The sequence below is a fragment of the Pterocles gutturalis genome, unplaced genomic scaffold (genome assembly GCF_000699245.1).
Source record: "Pterocles gutturalis isolate BGI_N339 unplaced genomic scaffold, ASM69924v1 scaffold41751, whole genome shotgun sequence".
Taxonomy (NCBI): domain Eukaryota; kingdom Metazoa; phylum Chordata; class Aves; order Pterocliformes; family Pteroclidae; genus Pterocles; species Pterocles gutturalis.
Window position 1 is genome coordinate 1,931 of NW_010104496.1, and position 18,814 is coordinate 20,744.

Consider the following 18,814-nt stretch of genomic DNA (forward strand, 5'->3'; position numbering starts at 1 on the left):
TCAGTATCTCAAGATCAGTCCTCAGTTGTGGATATGATATGGGTGGGGTGAATCTCTTTGAAGGAAGAGAAAGCTGCCGACTCCAGCGTATCTGGGAGAGTTGATGTATCAAATCACCTTTCAAGGAGGTTGTTTTCCAGAAGTTAGGTATATTTTTTTCTTAAGAAGCTAAGCAAATGGTCTGTCCAGTGCACCCTATCCAGAAGTGATGGCATGAGGTGTATCTGTACTTCCTTGCGGATAGGGAAATATTCCCCTGGGGAGGAATCAGAACCTTGTGGAACATGCTGTGTAACGCTTTGGTGCAAGTTTGTACTCACATGTGCAGTGTAGCTGAAAAAGTTGTGAAACTCTTGAACAGGAGAGCGCTCTCAAGTGATGGGGCACTATGATGTAAGGGTCAGAACAACTATACTTCACAGCTGATGAAATTTCCTTTGCCTTTTTTTTTTTTTTTTTTTTTTGGCAGTGGAGAGAGCGGTGCAGGGAAAACAGAGAGTACAAAGCTATTGTTGCAGCACATAATGAACCTGTGCAAAGGCAACTCCCAGCTTGAGCAGCAGATCCTTCAGGTAGGTCATTACAGGATGGTGCTTGAAGATGCAGACGCAACACTGCTGCAAGACAGCTTGTGTTAGGCTCAGGAAGCCTGCTGATGAAGTCTTGATTTAATGGTACACAGGGATGGGAAATCAACACAGCCTTCAGTCAGCTTTTCTTGGCTACTTATACTTACTGTCAGGCACATACCTGCTGACTGGCTAACTTCATCTTTGCTATTTTCACATACCTGTGCTAGCAGATTTTGAAACATACTTGTCTCTTCAGTCTGAAGTATTTCCACTTGAATTGATCCCCAACAAGTTGTGAGGTTTTTTGAGCAAATCATACTTTAACCTTCCATGTGATTGACTAAGTAGAGTAAGTTCTCAGGCTACTTCATTTTAAAGTCTCTGTTTTCAGGTTTCCTGTAGGCAGGGAGAGAAGAATATGACAAAAGGCTCATGGGTAGAGATAAGGACAGGGAGATCACCCAGCAATTACTGTCACAGGCAAAGCAGCCTTGACTTGGGGAAAATTAATTTATTGACAGTTAACATCAGAGTAGGATAATGAGAAAAAAGACTAAATCACGCCTCCCTTCTTCCCAGGCTCTGCTTCACTCACAGTTTCTCTGCTTCCTCTCCCTGAGTGGCACAGGGGACAGAGAGTGGGAGTTGCAGTCAGTTCATCAGACATTGTCTCTGCTGCTCCTTCCTGCTTCTGCTCTTCCCCTGCTCCAGTGTGGGATCCCTTCCACAGAAGACGGTCCTCCATGAACTTCCCAAGTGTGGGTCCTTCCCATGACTGCAGTTCTTCATTAACTGGTCCAGCATGGGTCCCTTCTGCAGGGTGCAGTCCTTCAGGAACAGACTGCTCCCATGTGGGTCCCCTGTGTGGGTCCCCCATGGGGCCACAGGTCCTGCCAGCAAACTTGCTCCAATGTGGGCTCCTTTCCATGGGGTCATAGGACCTGCGAGGAGCCTGCTCCAGTGCAGGCTCTCCATGGGGTCACAGCCTCCTTTGGGGCGCATCCACCTGCTCTGTTGTGGGGTCCTCCCCAGGCTGCAGGTGGGTCTCTGCTCCCCCGTTACCCTCCATGACTGCAGGGGCACAGCTGCCTCACCATGGGCTGCACTATGGGCTGCAGGGGAACCTCTGCTCCAGCACCCAGAGCACCTCCTCCCCTCCTTCAGCATTGACCTTGGTGTCTGCAGAGTTGTTTCTCTCACATATGCACACTCTTCTCCCCCAGCTGATGTTGTGGATCAGTTTTTACCTTTTCTTAGGTATGTTATCACAGAGGCACTACCAATGCTGCTGGTGGGTTCAGCTTTGGCCAATGGCAGGTCCATCTTGGATGCAGCTGGTGTTGGCTCTTTCAGACATGGGGGAAGCTTCTGGCATCTTCTTACAGAACCCACCTCTATAGCTCCAACTGCTACCAAAACGTTACCACGTAAACCCAATACACTGTGCCATGCTTTGGCATGGCATGTTATTTCAGTGTGGTATCGATCTGCGGTGGATCCGAGATGAATGCCTGTGCTCCCTTCTGAGAACCTGCTGGCAACGTTCTTCCAGTCAGCATGCATTCTTTGCTCAAATGTGAAAAAATTATCACTTGACCTTATTTGCATCCAGTTTACCAAGCTGGTCTGATTTTTCTGTTAGTTTCTTTATAATTCACTGTCCAGAGCCTTAACCCTCTCATGGTTTAACCCCGGGTGGCAACTTTCCACCATGCAGCTGCTCACTTACTCTTCCCCCAGTGGGATGGGGGAGAGAATCAGGAGAGTAAAAGTGAGACAACTCATGGGTTGAGATAAAGGCAGGTTAATAGGTAAAGCAAAAGCCATGCATGCAAGCGAAGCAAAACAAGGAATTCATTCACTACTTCCCATTGGCAGGCAGATGTTCAGCCATCTCTGGCAAAGCAGGGCTCCATCATGCGTAATGGTGACTTGGGAAGACAAACACGATCATTCCAAACGAGCCCACTTCTTTCTTCCCCCAGTTTTATATGGGGAAAAGTTGGGGTCAGCTGTCCCAGTTGTGTACCCCCTCAAATTGTGGTGCACCCCCAGCCTACTTGCTGTTGGGGTGGTGTGAGAAGCAGAAAAGGCCTTGACTCCATGTAAGCACTGCTCAGCAGTAACACAAACATCTCTGTATTATTATCAACACTTTTCAGCACAAATCCAAAACATACCTTCATACTACTGTGAAGAAAATTAACTCTATCCCAGCCAAAATCAGCACATCTGTCTACAAATTTCAGTAGCTGAGTTATCATGCTTACATTTACTGAGTGCCATGTTTACCTTGTTTTTTGTTGTAGTATAGCAATCAAATTAGCTGGTGATACCATGTCAGATGCTTTGTGGAAATCCGTTATACCAACCTTATCTTTTAACAAATGAGTCAGTGATATTACTGAGATCAAATCAGTTTGATTGTGCTTATTTTCTGTAATCTCATGCTGCTTAGTCTTTGTTATATTTGCCTCTCTCAGTTCCTTTATTCAGGATATGATAAAATAGATGCTCTTGAGTACTATGGAGTGCTTCCTATTCCAGCTCAATACTGAATAGTAAATGCTAAAGTTAAACTTTTCCAAGTAAGTTAAATTGGATCACTTAATTTGAAGAATGCTTGTTGCTCATTTGTTTTAGGTAAATCCGTTGCTTGAAGCTTTTGGCAATGCCCAGACTGTGATGAATGACAACAGCAGCCGCTTTGGAAAATACATACAGCTGCGTTTCCAGAAAAATACAGGTAAAATCAAGGGCAATTACTAGTTTGGGGGGTGGTTAGACACCAGAGGGAGTGATCTGAGTAGCTAGAACTTGTGCAGGGTAAAATCTTGACAATTGACTCCCTGTGGGAGGGGTGTGCAATTAAGTAAAATCCTACAGTAACCACAGCTGTAGGATAGGGCCTGTGTTTGAGCAGTGCGTGAGTACAGGAAGGATGTGGGGGTGCTGTTGCAGGGGAGGTCTCACTAATACTCTATGGTTCCAGAATCCTTGGTTGCTTCTGAAGAATGTCACCAGACAATTCTAAGATGGGAAGCATGGAGAAGGCCATTTCCACTGTGCTGGGCAGTAGAGGATGTTGTACACAAGAAAGTTATTTTAGACAATTACGTGCTCTTGTCACCAAGTAGGGTGACAGTTAAGTTGGCTTCATGTCCACAGGTGCAAAGTTTACCTTGTCACCTTCTTGTGTGCAGTGCGAGGTGCAAAGCTGAGTGAGTACCTGTTAGAGAAGTCACGGGTAGTGCAACAAGATACTGGGGAGAGGAATTTCCATATCTTCTACTACATGTTTGCTGGACTCTCCTCGGAGGAAAGGGAGATGTATGGGCTATTGGATCCTTCACTCTACAGGTACTTCAAAGGCAGACCCTAGTATTAGTCTTCATGATGGGGGATGGAGGGGAAAGCAACATAATGGAGCCTATGCCTCTGCCCTGTGGCTCTATCTGTGGATAACAGATAAACAGGTAAACAAACGAAGGGAAGCTGGAGTGGGGTCTGCATGGTTCTGCATCAAGAGATCTTACAGGCCATCATGGAATCTAGGAGGTCTAGAGTCTCTTCTTTGTTGCATTACCTTGTAAAACTTTCTTCCCTTTCATGTCTCCACTGCTGCTGATCACCTTTGTTCCTTTGGGGTAGGACTGATGTGCTGTGCTGATTGTGTGATCATTTCTCAGGTACATAAGTGGACGATTTGGTACACAGGATGTAGCTCAGCACTGGAAGCACAAATACCAAGAGGTGTGCAATGCCCTTGACATGGTGGGCTTCCAAGAACAGGTCAGTTCTGGGGTCATTTAGTTTCTGTCTGAACTTCCTGCAGGCATGGGGTTTCTTTCTGGCTGCTGTTTTCAGGCTCAGTCCTGTTCCTCTCCTCTCTGTATTTTCCATTTTGCTTCCAAAACACCTGAGTCTGTCAGACACTGTGTGGAGCCTTTTCCCACTGGGTGCCTGTGCCTTTTCCCTCACCTCTCCAACTTCTGGGGCCTCTGTTTTGTATATGGGACACACTGATAGGTTTTCAGTCACCTTTCTTTTGTATTTTAGGAGCAAGTGGACATGCAGGCTATCTTGGCTGGTGTGTTGTCTTTGGGCAATGTGACCTTTGAGCCTGAGGAGAGGAATGGGTCTGTAAAAGTGAGTGAAGCTTCCCTGGGATGGCTGAAGGCTGCAGCGGTGAGTCACAAGAAGAGCTGACAGAAACTTTATGGGTATGATGCTGGTTCCCACATTTCCCAGAACCGTTCCCAGATAAAGTTTCTGCCTCAGAGTGTGAGGGCTCCTGAAGAACAAGGAGTTTTTTCCAGAAGTGGCCAGTACGACACCATGACTGAATTTGTGTTCGCTGCTATTCATTCCCAAAGAGACACTTCCCAGCTTCTATTTCTTATGTGTCTAGAACCAGTGTCTTGTGTATGGTGATATCACACATGCCTTGTTGACTTCATGTGATACAGGCTTTTTAAAATTAAGTGTTACACGTTACTAAGTGTGGTGATGCCTTGGAGAAATTGAGATGTGCAGTATCTGAACACTAGTTCTGTGTTTTCGACATATCTTGTCCAAAGATAGCTCCTTAGCTGCTATCAATTTTTGTTATCCAGAATTAAACTTTCTACTATTTCACATTAAATTTTCACAAATTAAGAAGTATACATTCCCCAGGGCCATCACATTTTTATTATATGGCATGGATACATTTTCCTGCTTTGTTAACAACACAGAACAGAAAAATGTAATGTATTTCTGCCTTTTTGATATCTTTTTATTTTGACCTATTTGAAATCCCAGCATTCTGGTTTCACTGTCACCTCTTTGCTTGTTTCCCTCCTACACCATACCTGAAACAACCACCTACATCTGTTCACCAGCCAGCTTCTTTTTGTCTTAGTTCTTAAAGTCTGCTCCTTGGTTTTTTGCCCACGAGAGGGGAATTACTGAGGGGTTCAGTTGTGTATGCGTTCCTGTTGTTTCCTGTCTCTTGTGGGTTCATGTGACACTGATGCCTGCTGAAGCTCCGACTGTCAGTGCCTGCACAGTCACCTCCGTGTGGTGCTGTTCAATAAATCATTAAACCATTCGGCAGGGACTGGTGTGGCTCCCAAAGGATGTGAAAGGTGGCAGCACTGGGAGAGCAAAACAGAAAGTATTTCAGAAAGAGCACAAGAGTTGGTTTGGTCACTGTAGGCATAATGCAGATCTTGGAGCTAACGTCTGACTCCAGTGCTGCAAGATAGTAACAGTAGTGCTTATTTTACAGCAGAGCTCAAAGTCCTTAATCTGAATCATGACCCCGTTACACAGGGTGTCACACAGATGCAAGGAAATACGATCCCCACATGTACAATAAGGGCTTATTGTTGACTGTCCTCATCCATTTCCTCTTTCCCAGGGTCAGTTTGGAGTCCAGGAAGATGAACTGCTAAAATGCCTTATTTGTACTATGTCAGTGACCCGAGGCGAGCAGATTCAGCGTTTTCACACCCAGCAGCAAGCAGAAGGTAAGAAACATAATGAATTGCAGATGTGCTGGCTAGAAAGACTCACCCATATCTGATGAAAGGGTATCCCCACACATGTGTAACTTGTGCGGAACAAAGATGTCTGTCTGTGCCCCTTCATTCATCTGTAGAGAGGTCTGTATACCAATGTTTATCTGTTTAGTCTCTTAGTGACATGTAGGACCGTGAATGCTGATTTTGTGTGATCTCCAGGAGACTGCAGAGATTAAATGAGAAACCAAGGAATTAGCCTTGCTTTCTGCCTCAGTCAAGCCTAAAAGCAAACTGTAGGTATTTGTACAAAAGAGGGGAAGGCTCTGTTGCAGAGTGCTAGCAGTGTGCAAAGCTCTAGGTAGCAGACAAATAACTGAGAGAATCAATGAGATAAACAGTATCAGGGAAGGATTGAGATGAAAGGAAAGTATGTTAAAGTAACAAGCACAAGGTGTTATTTTTCTTTTCAATAGGAAAAGAAAATAATTCAAGATAATGTGCACAAAAAAGTTCAGTTAAAATAAAAGATGTTTTAAAAGCATGAAATCCCAAGTATTCTGGATTATTGCTTAAAATAAAAAACTGACAATGGTGAATTAGCTAGTTCTGTTTCCCAAATGTCTTCTTTTGCATCTCTCTAGACAATAGAATAAACGTCTCCCATCAGTAGGTGCATCAGGCAGTGGGTCATATTTATTTGGTCGCTTTTTTCTTAGAATGTCAGCAAGCTTTCCATCAATTGCATCCTCCCCTTGCCCACATGCAGCTGTGGGCTAGGAGGAACAGAACTATTCAATTTTCCAAGTACAACTTCAGAGCCTCTTGCTTGGTTTAGCAGTGAGGTGATCCATACTCAATAGACTTGCAGAGGAGAAAGCAAGTCTCTGGATATTCTAAAAAGTGGCTAGACTTTTTTGGAAATTAAATTTTCCATTTTAGGTGGTGTCACAAGTGCCCTAGTACGTCATATCTGATCTTATAGAAAGCTTGTGAAGGTTTTGGAATGAAAGAGCTCTGTGTGAGCAAGCAGAGGGCAAGGATGATCAGACAGATATGTAATGGTTATCTGATCTTTCAAATAGCTTCATCAATGACTAGACACTAAACACTTGTTGCTAGAGGTGAATGTAATGAGCCAGCTTTTGTGCTGTACACCCTACTCTCCTTGGAGCCCTTCAGTGAGCTGCTGTTGTTCTCTCTGTGCAGATGCTCGGGACTCCATTGCAAAGGTGGCATATGGCCGAGTATTTGGCTGGATTGTTTGCAAGATCAATGAGCTCCTGGCTGAGAATGTGGATCCTGAGGTGGAGCTGAAGGAGATAGGTGAGTTCTGCCTGCCTTGCTCCTGTTCTGTCCTCAAATGTGTGTCCTTCAACCACAATGAAGGAAATCATTGAATCATAGAATGGCCTGGGTTGAAAAGGACCTTAAAGGATCATCTAGTTTCAAACCCCCTGCTGTGGGCAGGGTTGCCAACTACTAGAGCAGGCTGCCCAGGGCCCCATCCAGCCTGGCCTTGAATGCCTCCAGGGATGGGGCATCCACAGCTTCTCTGGGCAACCTGTTCCAGTGCCTCACCACCCTCCGAGTGAAAAATTTCCTCCTAATATCCAACCTAAATCTTCCCTCCCTTAGTTTAAAACCATTCCCCCTCATCCTGTCACTATCAGCCCCTGTAAACAGTCACTCCACCTTGTGTTTATAGGCTCCCTTCAAGTACTGTAAGGCCGCAATGAGGTCTTCCCGGAGCCTTCTCTTCTCCAAGCTAAACAAGCCCAGTTCCCTCAACCTTTCTTCATAGGAGAGGTGCTCCAGCCTTTTGATCATCTTTGTGGCCCTCCTCTGGACCCGTTCCAAGAGCTCCACGTCTTTCTTGTGCTGGGGACCCCAGGCCTGGACACAGTACTCCAGATGGGGTCTCACAAGAGCAGAGTAGAGGGGGACAATCACCTCCCTCTCCCTGCTGGCCACCCCTTTTTTAATGCAGCCCAGGACATGGCTGACCTTCCGGGCTGCAAGCGCACACTGCTGGCTCATGTCCAGCTTCTTGTCCACCAGGAGCCCCAAGGCCTTCTCCGCAGGGCTGCTTGCAAAGGCACAGTATGAGGTTTCATACAGATTATGTGCAGGGATCTCTTATCAAAGATGTGATCATGTTGGAGATAGTAGTCAGCAGCATGAAGTCTGTAGGGCCTTGAACAACTCTGAGCAGCTGGATGGTCTGAAGCAACTGTGAGGCTGTACTTCTGGGGCACTCCAGCTTTGCAGAGGAGCCAAGGGTGGGAGTGGGGCTTCTCCTAACTAGTTCTCCAAGGCAGGTTATGAGAGAGGTGCCACTGGTGACTTGACTGGGGTTTCCTGTGCCACAGGAGCTGGGTGATGGGAGATTTAGTTGTGTGTTGGGGTATGCAGCTGTCTGCAGGCTCAATGATGTGTTCATCTTTTCTTTTTTAGGTATCTTGGATATTTTTGGATTTGAAAACTTTGCAGTGAATAGTTTCGAACAGCTTTGCATAAACTTGGCCAATGAGCAGCTGCAGCACTTCTTCAATCATGTAAGTCTGCTGTGAGTTATCTCACCTTGTGTGTCAGAGAAAGCAGAGCACGGATCTGTCTCACCTATGACGGAGAGCTTGGGGAAAAAAGCAGGTCTATTGCCTGGAAGGACAGAAATGGTGATGAGTGAAGCAGGGTAGAGAGCAGCAACCTTCCCTGCTGTGGCAGGGAAGCCACTGTGGCTGGGAAGGAAGAAGTAGAAGGGTCAGGCAGTAACCAGAGTTGGTAGAGCAGAGACACTTTCACACGGAGAAGCATTTCTGCTTTATGCACCAGCATCAGTGAGTAACAGGCTTATGGATGAGCATGCAGAACAGCAGTTTCACCTTGGATCTCATGCCAGGGGTGAGAGTCACGCTTCTGTCCTCTGTTCAGTGCAGGAAGGAAGATGTTCAGGGTTGTCGGACTAAGTCTGCTGGGTGCTCCAACCTCTTTTTTTTCTGTTTCAGCACATTTTCCAGCTGGAGCAGGCTGCCTATAAGGAAGAAGAGCTGCCTTGGGAGACTATCACATTCAACAATAATGAACCTATTCTGGTGAGTGAGAGGACTGACAAAAGATAATTGTTCCATCCAGCTGGGAGTGGAGTCTTGCTCTTTCTGTCATGGGGAGGAGATGCACCTGTGACAAACCTCTTCAAAGGGTGGTGTAGGTGAAACTGGATGCCTTGTACTGCTTTAGATGCGTGTAATGTGTCTCCTTTCCCACAGAATCTGCTCCTGGCCAAGCCACTTGGGCTCCTGTCTCTTCTGGATGAGCAGAGTGCATTCCCTCAGGTATGCGTGAGATGGGAGGCAGAGGAAATAGTGTGGGGCATGTAGCAATAAATATCTGGGCTGCAGAGAGTGCTTTTATGTTGGACTGTTCCCATGTGTGACTGACAAGACAGGACAGACAGATCAGGGACAGTCTAACGATACTTGCATCCCCAAGGAGAGTCAGAGTATAGTACAAAACTATTGCACAGCCAAGGCCACTTCCAACACATTGTTTTGCTTCCATGTACTCTGATCAGGTCTCTGTTGCAGCCTTATTGTTTGATTATGAAATCTGCTTTCTTGTAGGCAACTGATAAGACATTTGTGGATAAACTGAACAGCAGCTTCAAGGGGAATTCACACTTCCAGCCAGGCCGAGGCCATGTTTTGGCCTTCAGCATCATTCACTATGCTGGGAAAGTATGTACTGTTTGCAGAAGAATGCTGTTGTAATGTATGTAGGAGGGGGGTTGTTGCTTGACAAATAAGGTTTTGATGTTAAGGAGTATATCCTCCAACTGATATAACAGAAGTGATGTGTTCCCATGGAGTTGCCTTCTAGGATTCCCTGGGATTTTCGTAGAAGGTATAAGAAGAGGGGACCTCTGAGGAAAGTGCGGCTACCTCTGGGAAGCATAGGTTATTAGAAGAATCTGCTGTACTCCTCACCATTCTATTGGAGCTCTAGTCTTAAAATAGTCCTTTAAAAAAGAAAAGCCCTGTGCAGCACCAAAGGACAGTCTAAAGGCTTTACCTTCACCTTTTGGGTTCCAGTGCACAGTAGCCACTATGTTATTGCAAACACTGGGGAACACACTGAGAGCAGCCAGGTAATGAATGCTTTGAAAGTGAAGGCACTTATGCATACATTCAATGGTATCTAAGCAGTTTGAGGTTTAGGACTGTGGCATGTAACCTTACTGCCACCAGTTTTGAAAGCATTGGCCCAAATACATTGAGTTAATTGGAGATGATTTTTGGAGCAGGAGCAGACGTGATGATACAGGTCATTGTAATGTGCAATTTAGTAAACTAATCTCACCACTGTTGACTAAGTTATTACTTGTGACATTCTTTATTACAAAAATTAACACCTAACATAGAAAGGAGAGCAGCAGGCTGGAGATGAGAAAGGACAGGAGCAAGAGAATCAAAGGGATACCTGACAACAGGATGGAAGCCTATTCAAAGGGCACAGTGGGAGAGCAAGGAAAACAGTGAAGCATAAACCAGAAGTAAATGAGACTTCATAATCAAGGAAAGAACAAGAAAAGGTGGATGTCTCCATGTTACGCTGCAGTCCTGCAGTTCTAATGCCTCAGTGCCATCTGCCGGGTTTTGTTCCTCAGGATTTGCATCTGAATGGGGTGCATATGTATTTACAGAATTCACGTGCAAGCTAGTGTACATTCAGTTTAACAGTTGCTCCTGGCAAGCTGTGGAGGTGGCTTTCACAGCAAGCCTGTAAGGACTGCTGGCCCTAGTGACCTGCTGCCCTTTCCCCTAGGTACAATATACTGCTGAGGGCTTTCTAGAGAAGAACAGAGACACCTTGCCAGCCAATGTCTGCGGTCTCTTCATCAACAGCGTCACCCCCTTGCTCAGTGTGCTGTTCACAGGCAAGTCCCTCTGCTACGACAGGGCATCCCACATGAAACAAGGCCCACCTTGGCAAGAGCTAAGTGTGGGGATAAGGCTCATGTAGTATGAATGTGTTTCACAGCTGGTAGCTGCAGGGAGACTCTGGGAAGGCTGTAGGTTGGAGTGGGCCTGCTGACAAATACCAAGCTGTGGGCGCTGTTCATTTTCCCTGGTATGTAGGCATGATAGCAGGAGTAGCCTTCAGAGGTGTTCCTCCTGTGGAACTGAAGGGCAATTGCACAGGCATAGTTCTGACCACAAGCCTGGCCTTCTCTACAGATGCTAGTTACAGCAGAGCCTGACCTTTCAGGGATCAGTTTTTGGTTAATTGCTGTATTTTTGCTGAAGCAGGGTGTTAGTTTTCCCACCAGGAAGACCTCCTGGGATTTACCCAGTAGATTTTCTTTTGGTTTGACCATGGCTGGAAAGCAAGGCTGGTTGTATCCTCTTCCAGAGAATTAGCCAGTGCTCAGATAGCCCATCTTCTCCAGGACCAGTGCAGGACTGTCTCCACTGGCCCTTTGCATGTGCTCTTTTCTGGTCTAGAAGTGAAGCTGGACAAGATCGTAGCTTCTATCTGTTCACACTGAAAATAGAGTGCTGTAGAGCCACAAGCAATGAGTGTAGAGATTACCCTTTTCAAATACAGCTTGTTTTTCAACTTGTTAAAAAACTCTTTAAGGTCATGCCTTATTTTTTTCCCACCACTGCACTCCCTTTTTCCAGTTATCGATAAGCCCTCAGAGTCTCCAAGGCTTCTGTGAAAGTAAACATTTAAAGAAAAGTCAGGTTGATGCTTCCTTGGAATTTTTCTGGCTGAACAGAGTGCTCCTGCAGAATTTTTTTTCTTTTGCTGTTCAGTCCAAGCCACTTTCTGGGATTTACAAGTAACTGATGAATTTCATTCCTATTCCTTGCTGTGTTTTTCATCTCTTCTGCTCAATAGTATCTTTCTTTGTTAGCACTGCCACACTGTTACTCAAGATACTTAGTCTAGTCCCAACTCTTTGAAAGCCCATAAACACTGGAGATAACCTGTTCTCAGTGCAGATTGTTTGTCCAGTTCTGGGCAACCAGCTCAAGGTGGCCCTTCTGAGCAAAGGGGTTGGCCCAGCAGACCTCCAGAGGTCCCTTCCAACCTCAACCATTCTGCGATTCTATGATTCACATGAGACACATCAAGGGTCTGCAAAACTGTCATTAAATCCTTCAGTAAATTCAACTTCCCTGAACTTTTCATCTTGTGACTGAATTAGTTTTAAGCCATCTGACTTTATATAACCTCCCGTGTTGACTGCTGTAGCTGAGCTTCCCATTTGCTATCTTTACTTTTTTTCTGTGTTATTAAATACCTGTTGATGATCTTTCTTTTGAAGGTCATTTAGGGTTGTTCAATAAGCTGATTGCCTTGTCTTCTCAGTGGCAGAAAATAATATTGAATGCATTGTATGCTTCATGTATTTGCATTTCCTTCTCCCTTTCTTTAGGTCTTTCCTTGTATTTCTGTGTGGTGAAACCTATCACCCTGTCTGTGATTCAGTCTCGAGAAGACTTGTTTGAAGTGAGGTTTGAATATTTAGATGTGGTTGATTGGGAGCAAAGGTATAAAATCAACTATTGTCTCTTTTCCTCCAGCCACTATCTCCAGGACGGGGACACTGATGCCTCATGTGAAAGCCAAGGTATTGCACTTCAGGTCCATTTGGCAATTAATAAATGATGGCATAGTTGCGTGATATTTACTACTTGAGAAACTGGATGAAAATGAGAGCAGACAGAAATTGGTTGAAAATAAGAGCAGATAGCAACCTGGTTGTAACAATTTCTCCTTTGTTTTTTACTGGGTTTCCTGCTTGCTTCTTCCTGATACGTTTAACTTGGCTTCCCTCCCCTGAAATCCATTATCTCGCCATTTTGCCATCTGCTTTCCAGCAGAGTTCTTTGGTTCCAGGGGTAATCCTTTTGTTTGGGTTTGGTTTCAGGTCATACCAGGATCAGACAACAAGTTCAACAGCACAAGAAAACAGTCTGCCGGAGCTCAGTTCCGGGTAAAGTATGGCTGCCCTGCAGTAGCCCTTGAGATGAGTGCAGTGATATTTTCTTTGGAGCTTCCAGGCTGCTAAGCATAGTTAAAGCATCCAGCATGTAGACAGGGGTTTTTCTGGGTGCCAAACACAGCTGATCTTGGTGGGAGTCACCTGGTTGTTGTCAGAGGCCAGGAAGTTGCTGTGGGGTGGGAAAACAGTTCTCAGTGCAGGATATTGCATGCTGGGCTCTGGCAGTGCTTTGGCTTGCTGGACTATTGATATTTCTCTGCCCTCACCAGCATTCCCTGATGGTGCTTATGGAGAAGATGTATTCTGCCAACCCGCACTTTGTGCGCTGTATAAAGCCCAACAGCCAGAAGGAGCCAGGTGTGGTGGACAGCCAGGTGATGCTGCAGCAGGTGAGGAAAAGCAGTGTCCCTTCCAGGTACTTCTGCTACCTCTCAGTGGAGAGGGCAGACCCCACCCAAAGGCTGTAGAAATAGCTGGAAACTGACTGGTCTGTGTCTCCCCTTGCAGGAGAAAGAGTAGGCACACTCTTTATGCATGTAATTATTCTGGGTACTTGGTTGTTTTTGTGACAGAGACTGCTAGGTCCAGGTTTTGCAATCTTAGTTCTCTTACGTTTCTTTTTCATTAATTCTGTGAGATCTGCATGCCAGGTGCTAGGATTCATCTTTGCACCTCCTGCATGGGGACTGGTACAGACACTACTTCTCCATGAAAAATCATGCCTCCTGAAGGAGACTGTTCTCACCCATCAGCCAGGGCAACTCTGAATAGGACCTAAGATGGGATCGCTTTGACAGGAGCTGATAAGTGCTAATATGACTGTCTTTGGATATTGTGTCAGGTCTGAAATCCAGACACTGTAAAGAATACTGAAAATTATTAGAAGAGTTCAGAAAGCTCTGTGGTCTGTTTAATGTATATAAGAAAGGAGAGGATTAAGAGGGAAGTTCATTTGTGTCTCAGAGTACTTCTGTGTCCAGATTTGGAATTAAAAGGCTGTCCTCTAAGGGACGGAGGCAGAGCAGTACCCATGGCTGGAAAGTGAAGTTACTTCAGTCATTGGTTTTTGTGGTTTCCAGCTTTTAACTGAGAGTGGTTAATCATCAGAGTTACAGGATGTGGTAAATTCAGTCTTTAACCAAAGAACGTTTTTCAGAAACATTTTCATTTTGAACTAGAGAAGTTTAGTGCTGAATGAAGGAATTTCTGTCTGCAGAGGAACAAACTGGTGTTCTTATGATGTGTTCTTGTTTGTTTCTTTGTGATGCTGCTTCAGCTCAGGTACAATGGACTGCTGGAGACAATCCGTATCCGAAGAGATGGTTTCTCCTGGAGACCCTCATTTGAGGAATTTGCTGAAAGGTTTGTTAAAACTTCAGAATGTTCCTTGTTAGGTATTGTTAGGGAAGTGACCCTGGTAACTAGATATGGGTAGGGAGTGAAACTGGCTCTTTACAGTTCACGTACCTGAGATCATGGGGTTGTTTGCTGGGTGGGAGGCCAAGTGGGAAAGACTGTGATTTATTTATATGGTGATTACTATATACAGTGATTGCTGTGAGGGTGTCATGGATCACCTCAACAAATCAATGATGAGGCTCTTACCTTGCTGAATTGTTTTTTTTTTTCACAGATATGGAATTCTTCTAGTTAAACCAGGTGTTGCCCTCACAAAAGAAAGGTAGGAACCCTTCCTTTGTAAGTGCAATCCAGTTTGTTCAGTGACTTTTGCTCTCAGGGTAGCATAGTAAACTGTGTAAAAGGAACAAAGTGAAGATGGTGTTTTGTGGTAATGGGGAACACAAATTCCTAGGCAAAGGCAGTGTTTTAAAAAGTATTTGGTACAATGATGAATGAAGTCTTTCCTGAATTGCTATGTAGCAATTCAGTTCAATTGCTATAAAGCCGTGCTAGCCTGTGGAATGAGAACTGGCTAGTGCACTCAGTTTAGGGGGTCACAATAATGGTCAAGGGTATCCACTGAGCTTGGTATGGCAGGGGCTTAGACAGTTGCCAGGTGCGTCTCCAGGCTTTTTCTTGATGGTCTCATGGGAGAAGAAGATAAAGACATTGCTGAGCAAGCAGCCAGCACTGATGTCTCCCAGGCTAGAGAGTATGTTTCTGGTCCAAGAATTTTTTATATGTAAAGGCATACCAGATGATGGTAAACAGGCAGCACAGTTTTCAGACACAAATATAGTAAGAGTTACCTTGGATATAGATCCTGACACAGCAGGAGTTGGCTGAGATAGAAGGAAAACCACTTCTGCTTTGCTGTGTGAGATACTAGCAAAAGGTGCCACTATGGTTTTGCAGGTAGAGTGAGGAAGGTGTCTGTGTGGTGCAGCTAAAGTATTGGATTTAGTTCCAAGTGTTGGTGAATCTTTCTGAGTTTCTACAAATTTTATCACTAAAGTCTGCAAAATGAAACTGGAATTGGAAAATAGACTTTCTGCTGGAAGTCTTGCTGTGCTGACCTTGCCACTTATGTGCTACAAAGATCTTGGAAATGAAATGAGGAAAAACAGTTCCGAGAATAAAATAAGCTCTGCAGAATTGACTTCCAGAAGGAAATCTCCCTCTGGGAAACCCGTTTGCTGGTGTTCCTGAATGTGATCCTAGCTGCACCTTAAGGAGCACTACAGATTGACAGCCAGTTATTGAATGTGATCAGGTGACAGGGGACAGAGAATGTAATGCAGAATGATTGAGGCATTTTCTCCCCCTCTATGTGCCTAAAACCACTGGCTGCATGGTGTTCACATTGGGTGGAAAATTATTTATTTCACTTTTTTCCTCTCTTTCAGCTGCTTGGAGATACTGCAAAGTACAGAGCTGACAGGCTGGCTGTGTGGGTAGGTGTGGATCACTGTTGCTGGGAATGAGGGGCCTGAACTGCAGAGACTTTGTACATGAAGACTCTTATCTGGTTCCTTTTGGGGAGAATTTTGTGGCTGTAGGAAATGCCTGTCCAAAGAATCATTTAATTCAAGTTTAGACAAACTGTTTCTCACTGCTTCTTTCTCTCCCCAACTTCTCAGGAAGTCACGACTTTTCTTTAAATATTGGCACCAGGAACAGCTGGCAAAGTATGTGGAGCGACTGGAGAGAGCAGCAGTTGTCATACAGAAAGGTGAGCACTGGGGCAGGACAGTCCCTCAACTCTGTTCTCAGACCAGGGCAAAAAGAAACTTTCTCCAGTCCCTGCTCCAACATTGCACCATTGCAGATGACAGAGAGGCCAGGCGCTATCTCCATGTCAAGGCGCTATGGAGTCAGAGTGCTTACTGAAGATGCCCACCTCCTCAGTGCTCATCCTCAGTCAGGGAGAGCCATCAGACAGTGTGAGCTTTGGAAAGGGAAAGCACATGTGCAGGAAAACTGGGCTGAGCAGGGCAGGCATATGATGTGGCTGCATCCCAAGATCTGGTGACTGTCTTCTGGAGTGAGGGCTTGTTTGTGAGTGGTGTTGAGCTGAGGAGAGGGAAAAGAACATGAGCAAAGCAGATCTCATTCCTACCTTCAGAGACAGGCAGAAAGGCATGAAGTTTTGTTTTGGTGTTATTTTTTTCTTTCCTTTCCTGCTCTGGCAGCCTGTTTCTCCAGAGCAGGCACTGTGGGCAGTTCGGTACTTCCCTGTGCACAGGCTCCATGAGGACTGTGCAATCAGGAGGAGGAGGCTGTTATCCTGCCTGGTCCCTCTCTGTTGTACTTCTCTTCTGTATGGATTGTTGCACTGCTGAAGCATCTGAGCAGCTTCCAGCTATGCACCATACAGTATGACAAGCATCAGACTGTCACATGCTGTGCTTTGTTCTCATCTGTGGGGAAGATGTGTGGGTAGGGGGAAATGACAAAATCTGGCTTTCAGTTCATGTGCTTTAGTACCTGGTAGAGTAGCTGGGATAATGCAATGTCTCTAAAGGTCCTGATGGCTCCCTGTGAAGGGCGCTTATGGGAAAGGTTATCCGCTGGCCTGACACCAAGGAAATCCCGTCTCCTGTATGGAAGAGCTTTGCTTTTACTGAGTAGTGTCTGAAGGGTACCAGGGAGAAAAATGGTTAACAGAGGCCCTTCAGTGAGACTTGGTTTTTTAGGTATCCTGTGCCTTGGCATTAGAGATGAGAGCTTAGATCTGTAATTTGATTGTTTTAAATCCATGATCTGGCAGCTTAGAGAGTAGAAGAGAGTTCTCATGTCATTTTGACTGCCTGCTTAAGTAGAGTCTGCATTACTTTTTACTAATGTGACTGAAGTGTTGAGGGTTTTGCACTGGGTGAAGTAATATCACCCAGTGTGTTTCCCCCAGGGAGTGACAAAGGCGTGATGAGCATTTTTTTTTCTAACCACAGCTTTTCTCTGAACAGTTTTCAGGGGATTCAGATGCAGAAAGAGTTACCTAAAACTGGTGGCTGAGCTGAGAGCTCAGGCAAAACGGCTACAGGAGGAGGCAGAAAGAGAAAGAAGCCAGCAGCTGGCAGTGGAAGCAGAGGCCCAGAGTGAGTGTCTCCCACTCCCACCGCCCCTGTGTATGGCCACTTGTGTGATGATCACCTCAAAGTGCTGTAAGCTCCAGGTGATGGTGACCTGTCCTCAGCTCTTCTGGGACTGGGGGCTCCACTGCTGCGGTGGACACAGAGGTGCTGACTTTTCCAGCATTTGAAAGTGCAGCTTTCTCTGTGGGGAGCCGATGCAGCATGGTGAAGGTCATTTGCCTGGCTGTGTTGAGGGAAGTGCCAAGCTGTGTCTTTCCTACACACTCCGTGCAGCAGAGCCTGTCCCTATCCTGGGCACGTGGAGGATCGATCTCATGGATGTTGGATGCTAGATTTCATCTACTTCTTTCCTCTTGTTGCAGAAAGAATGTCCTTTCCAGTCCCCATGCCACGAAGGAGGCGCCCTCTGGCTTCTCCGCATCCTTCTGATAAGCCACCACAGCCACCAGTGCCACGGCCACGCAGCAAGCTAACAGAGGTAGCGATATTGCCTCTGGTTGGCGCCCCTTAGCCAGGTGTCCTGGTTCCCTGCTCCTTCCACCTTCTGCATGCAGTTTCTCCTGCATGTGGTCCCAGGAGAACATTGTCATTCTTGTTAAGAGGAGTGAGAGAGTCCTTTCCTACTGTGGTTAATTAAAAAGCATGGTCAGGACCCTTGAACTGGAAGCAGCATTTGATAGTTTGTGACTGATCTTGTCTTGAGGGACTCAGGAATGGGATCACCACCAAAGTGATCCCTTCAAAGGTCCCTTGCCTTTGACCTTGCTTTCATGCACACTTTTCTCCTCTCCCCACTTTCAGTCCACTCCTTTTGATAACTTCTTGGACCCTTCTGTGCCTCACCCTGTTCTGGGGACGGAGGAACAGGCTGGAGAAGAGGCAAAAATGAGGAAACTCAAGAGAGGAGCAACTCTCCGCTGGTTCAAGGAGACAGAGGCCCAGAAGGTCATGCAGGATGATGGGGTCTTTCCAAGCTGGCTGCATGGGATGATCAGCCGAAGGTGAGTGCGCTGGACACAGTGGCTGCAGCTTGAGCTCAGGCAGAAGCAGCTAAGTCCTTAGGAGGACTGCACAGGTTGGGTTTGCCAAGATTTGCCTCCTTAAGGAATAGGAGTGACCTGCATAACCTTTCACTTTTAGGCTGTGAGATTCAAACCCTTAGGGGGAAACTTGGAGCTCCCTGTCCCAGGATGCAAATGATGAAACTTTACATGGGTCTAGGGAAAG

At 45.8% G+C, this 18,814-nt stretch overlaps 1 protein-coding gene across 1 annotated transcript in view; it reads left to right on the forward strand.

The window, feature by feature from the left end:
* Positions 1–469: 469 nt before the first annotated feature.
* The window catches only part of LOC104471672 (myosin-IIIb-like), a gene marked incomplete at both ends in the record, with an annotated part of 21,125 nt that continues 2,780 nt past the window's right edge, over positions 470–18,814 (forward strand). Inside the window, 16 exons of the mRNA XM_010087087.1 lie at positions 470–572; positions 3,216–3,318; positions 3,776–3,932; positions 4,262–4,364; positions 4,632–4,760; positions 5,977–6,085; positions 7,286–7,402; positions 8,534–8,634; positions 9,097–9,171; positions 9,346–9,411; positions 9,700–9,813; positions 10,901–11,012; positions 12,522–12,595; positions 13,017–13,082; positions 13,361–13,480; positions 18,389–18,588. Of these exons, the coding sequence (XP_010085389.1) occupies positions 470–572; positions 3,216–3,318; positions 3,776–3,932; positions 4,262–4,364; positions 4,632–4,760; positions 5,977–6,085; positions 7,286–7,402; positions 8,534–8,634; positions 9,097–9,171; positions 9,346–9,411; positions 9,700–9,813; positions 10,901–11,012; positions 12,522–12,595; positions 13,017–13,082; positions 13,361–13,480; positions 18,389–18,588 (1,749 nt within the window). The remainder of the gene's footprint in view (positions 573–3,215; positions 3,319–3,775; positions 3,933–4,261; positions 4,365–4,631; positions 4,761–5,976; positions 6,086–7,285; positions 7,403–8,533; positions 8,635–9,096; positions 9,172–9,345; positions 9,412–9,699; positions 9,814–10,900; positions 11,013–12,521; positions 12,596–13,016; positions 13,083–13,360; positions 13,481–18,388; positions 18,589–18,814) is intronic.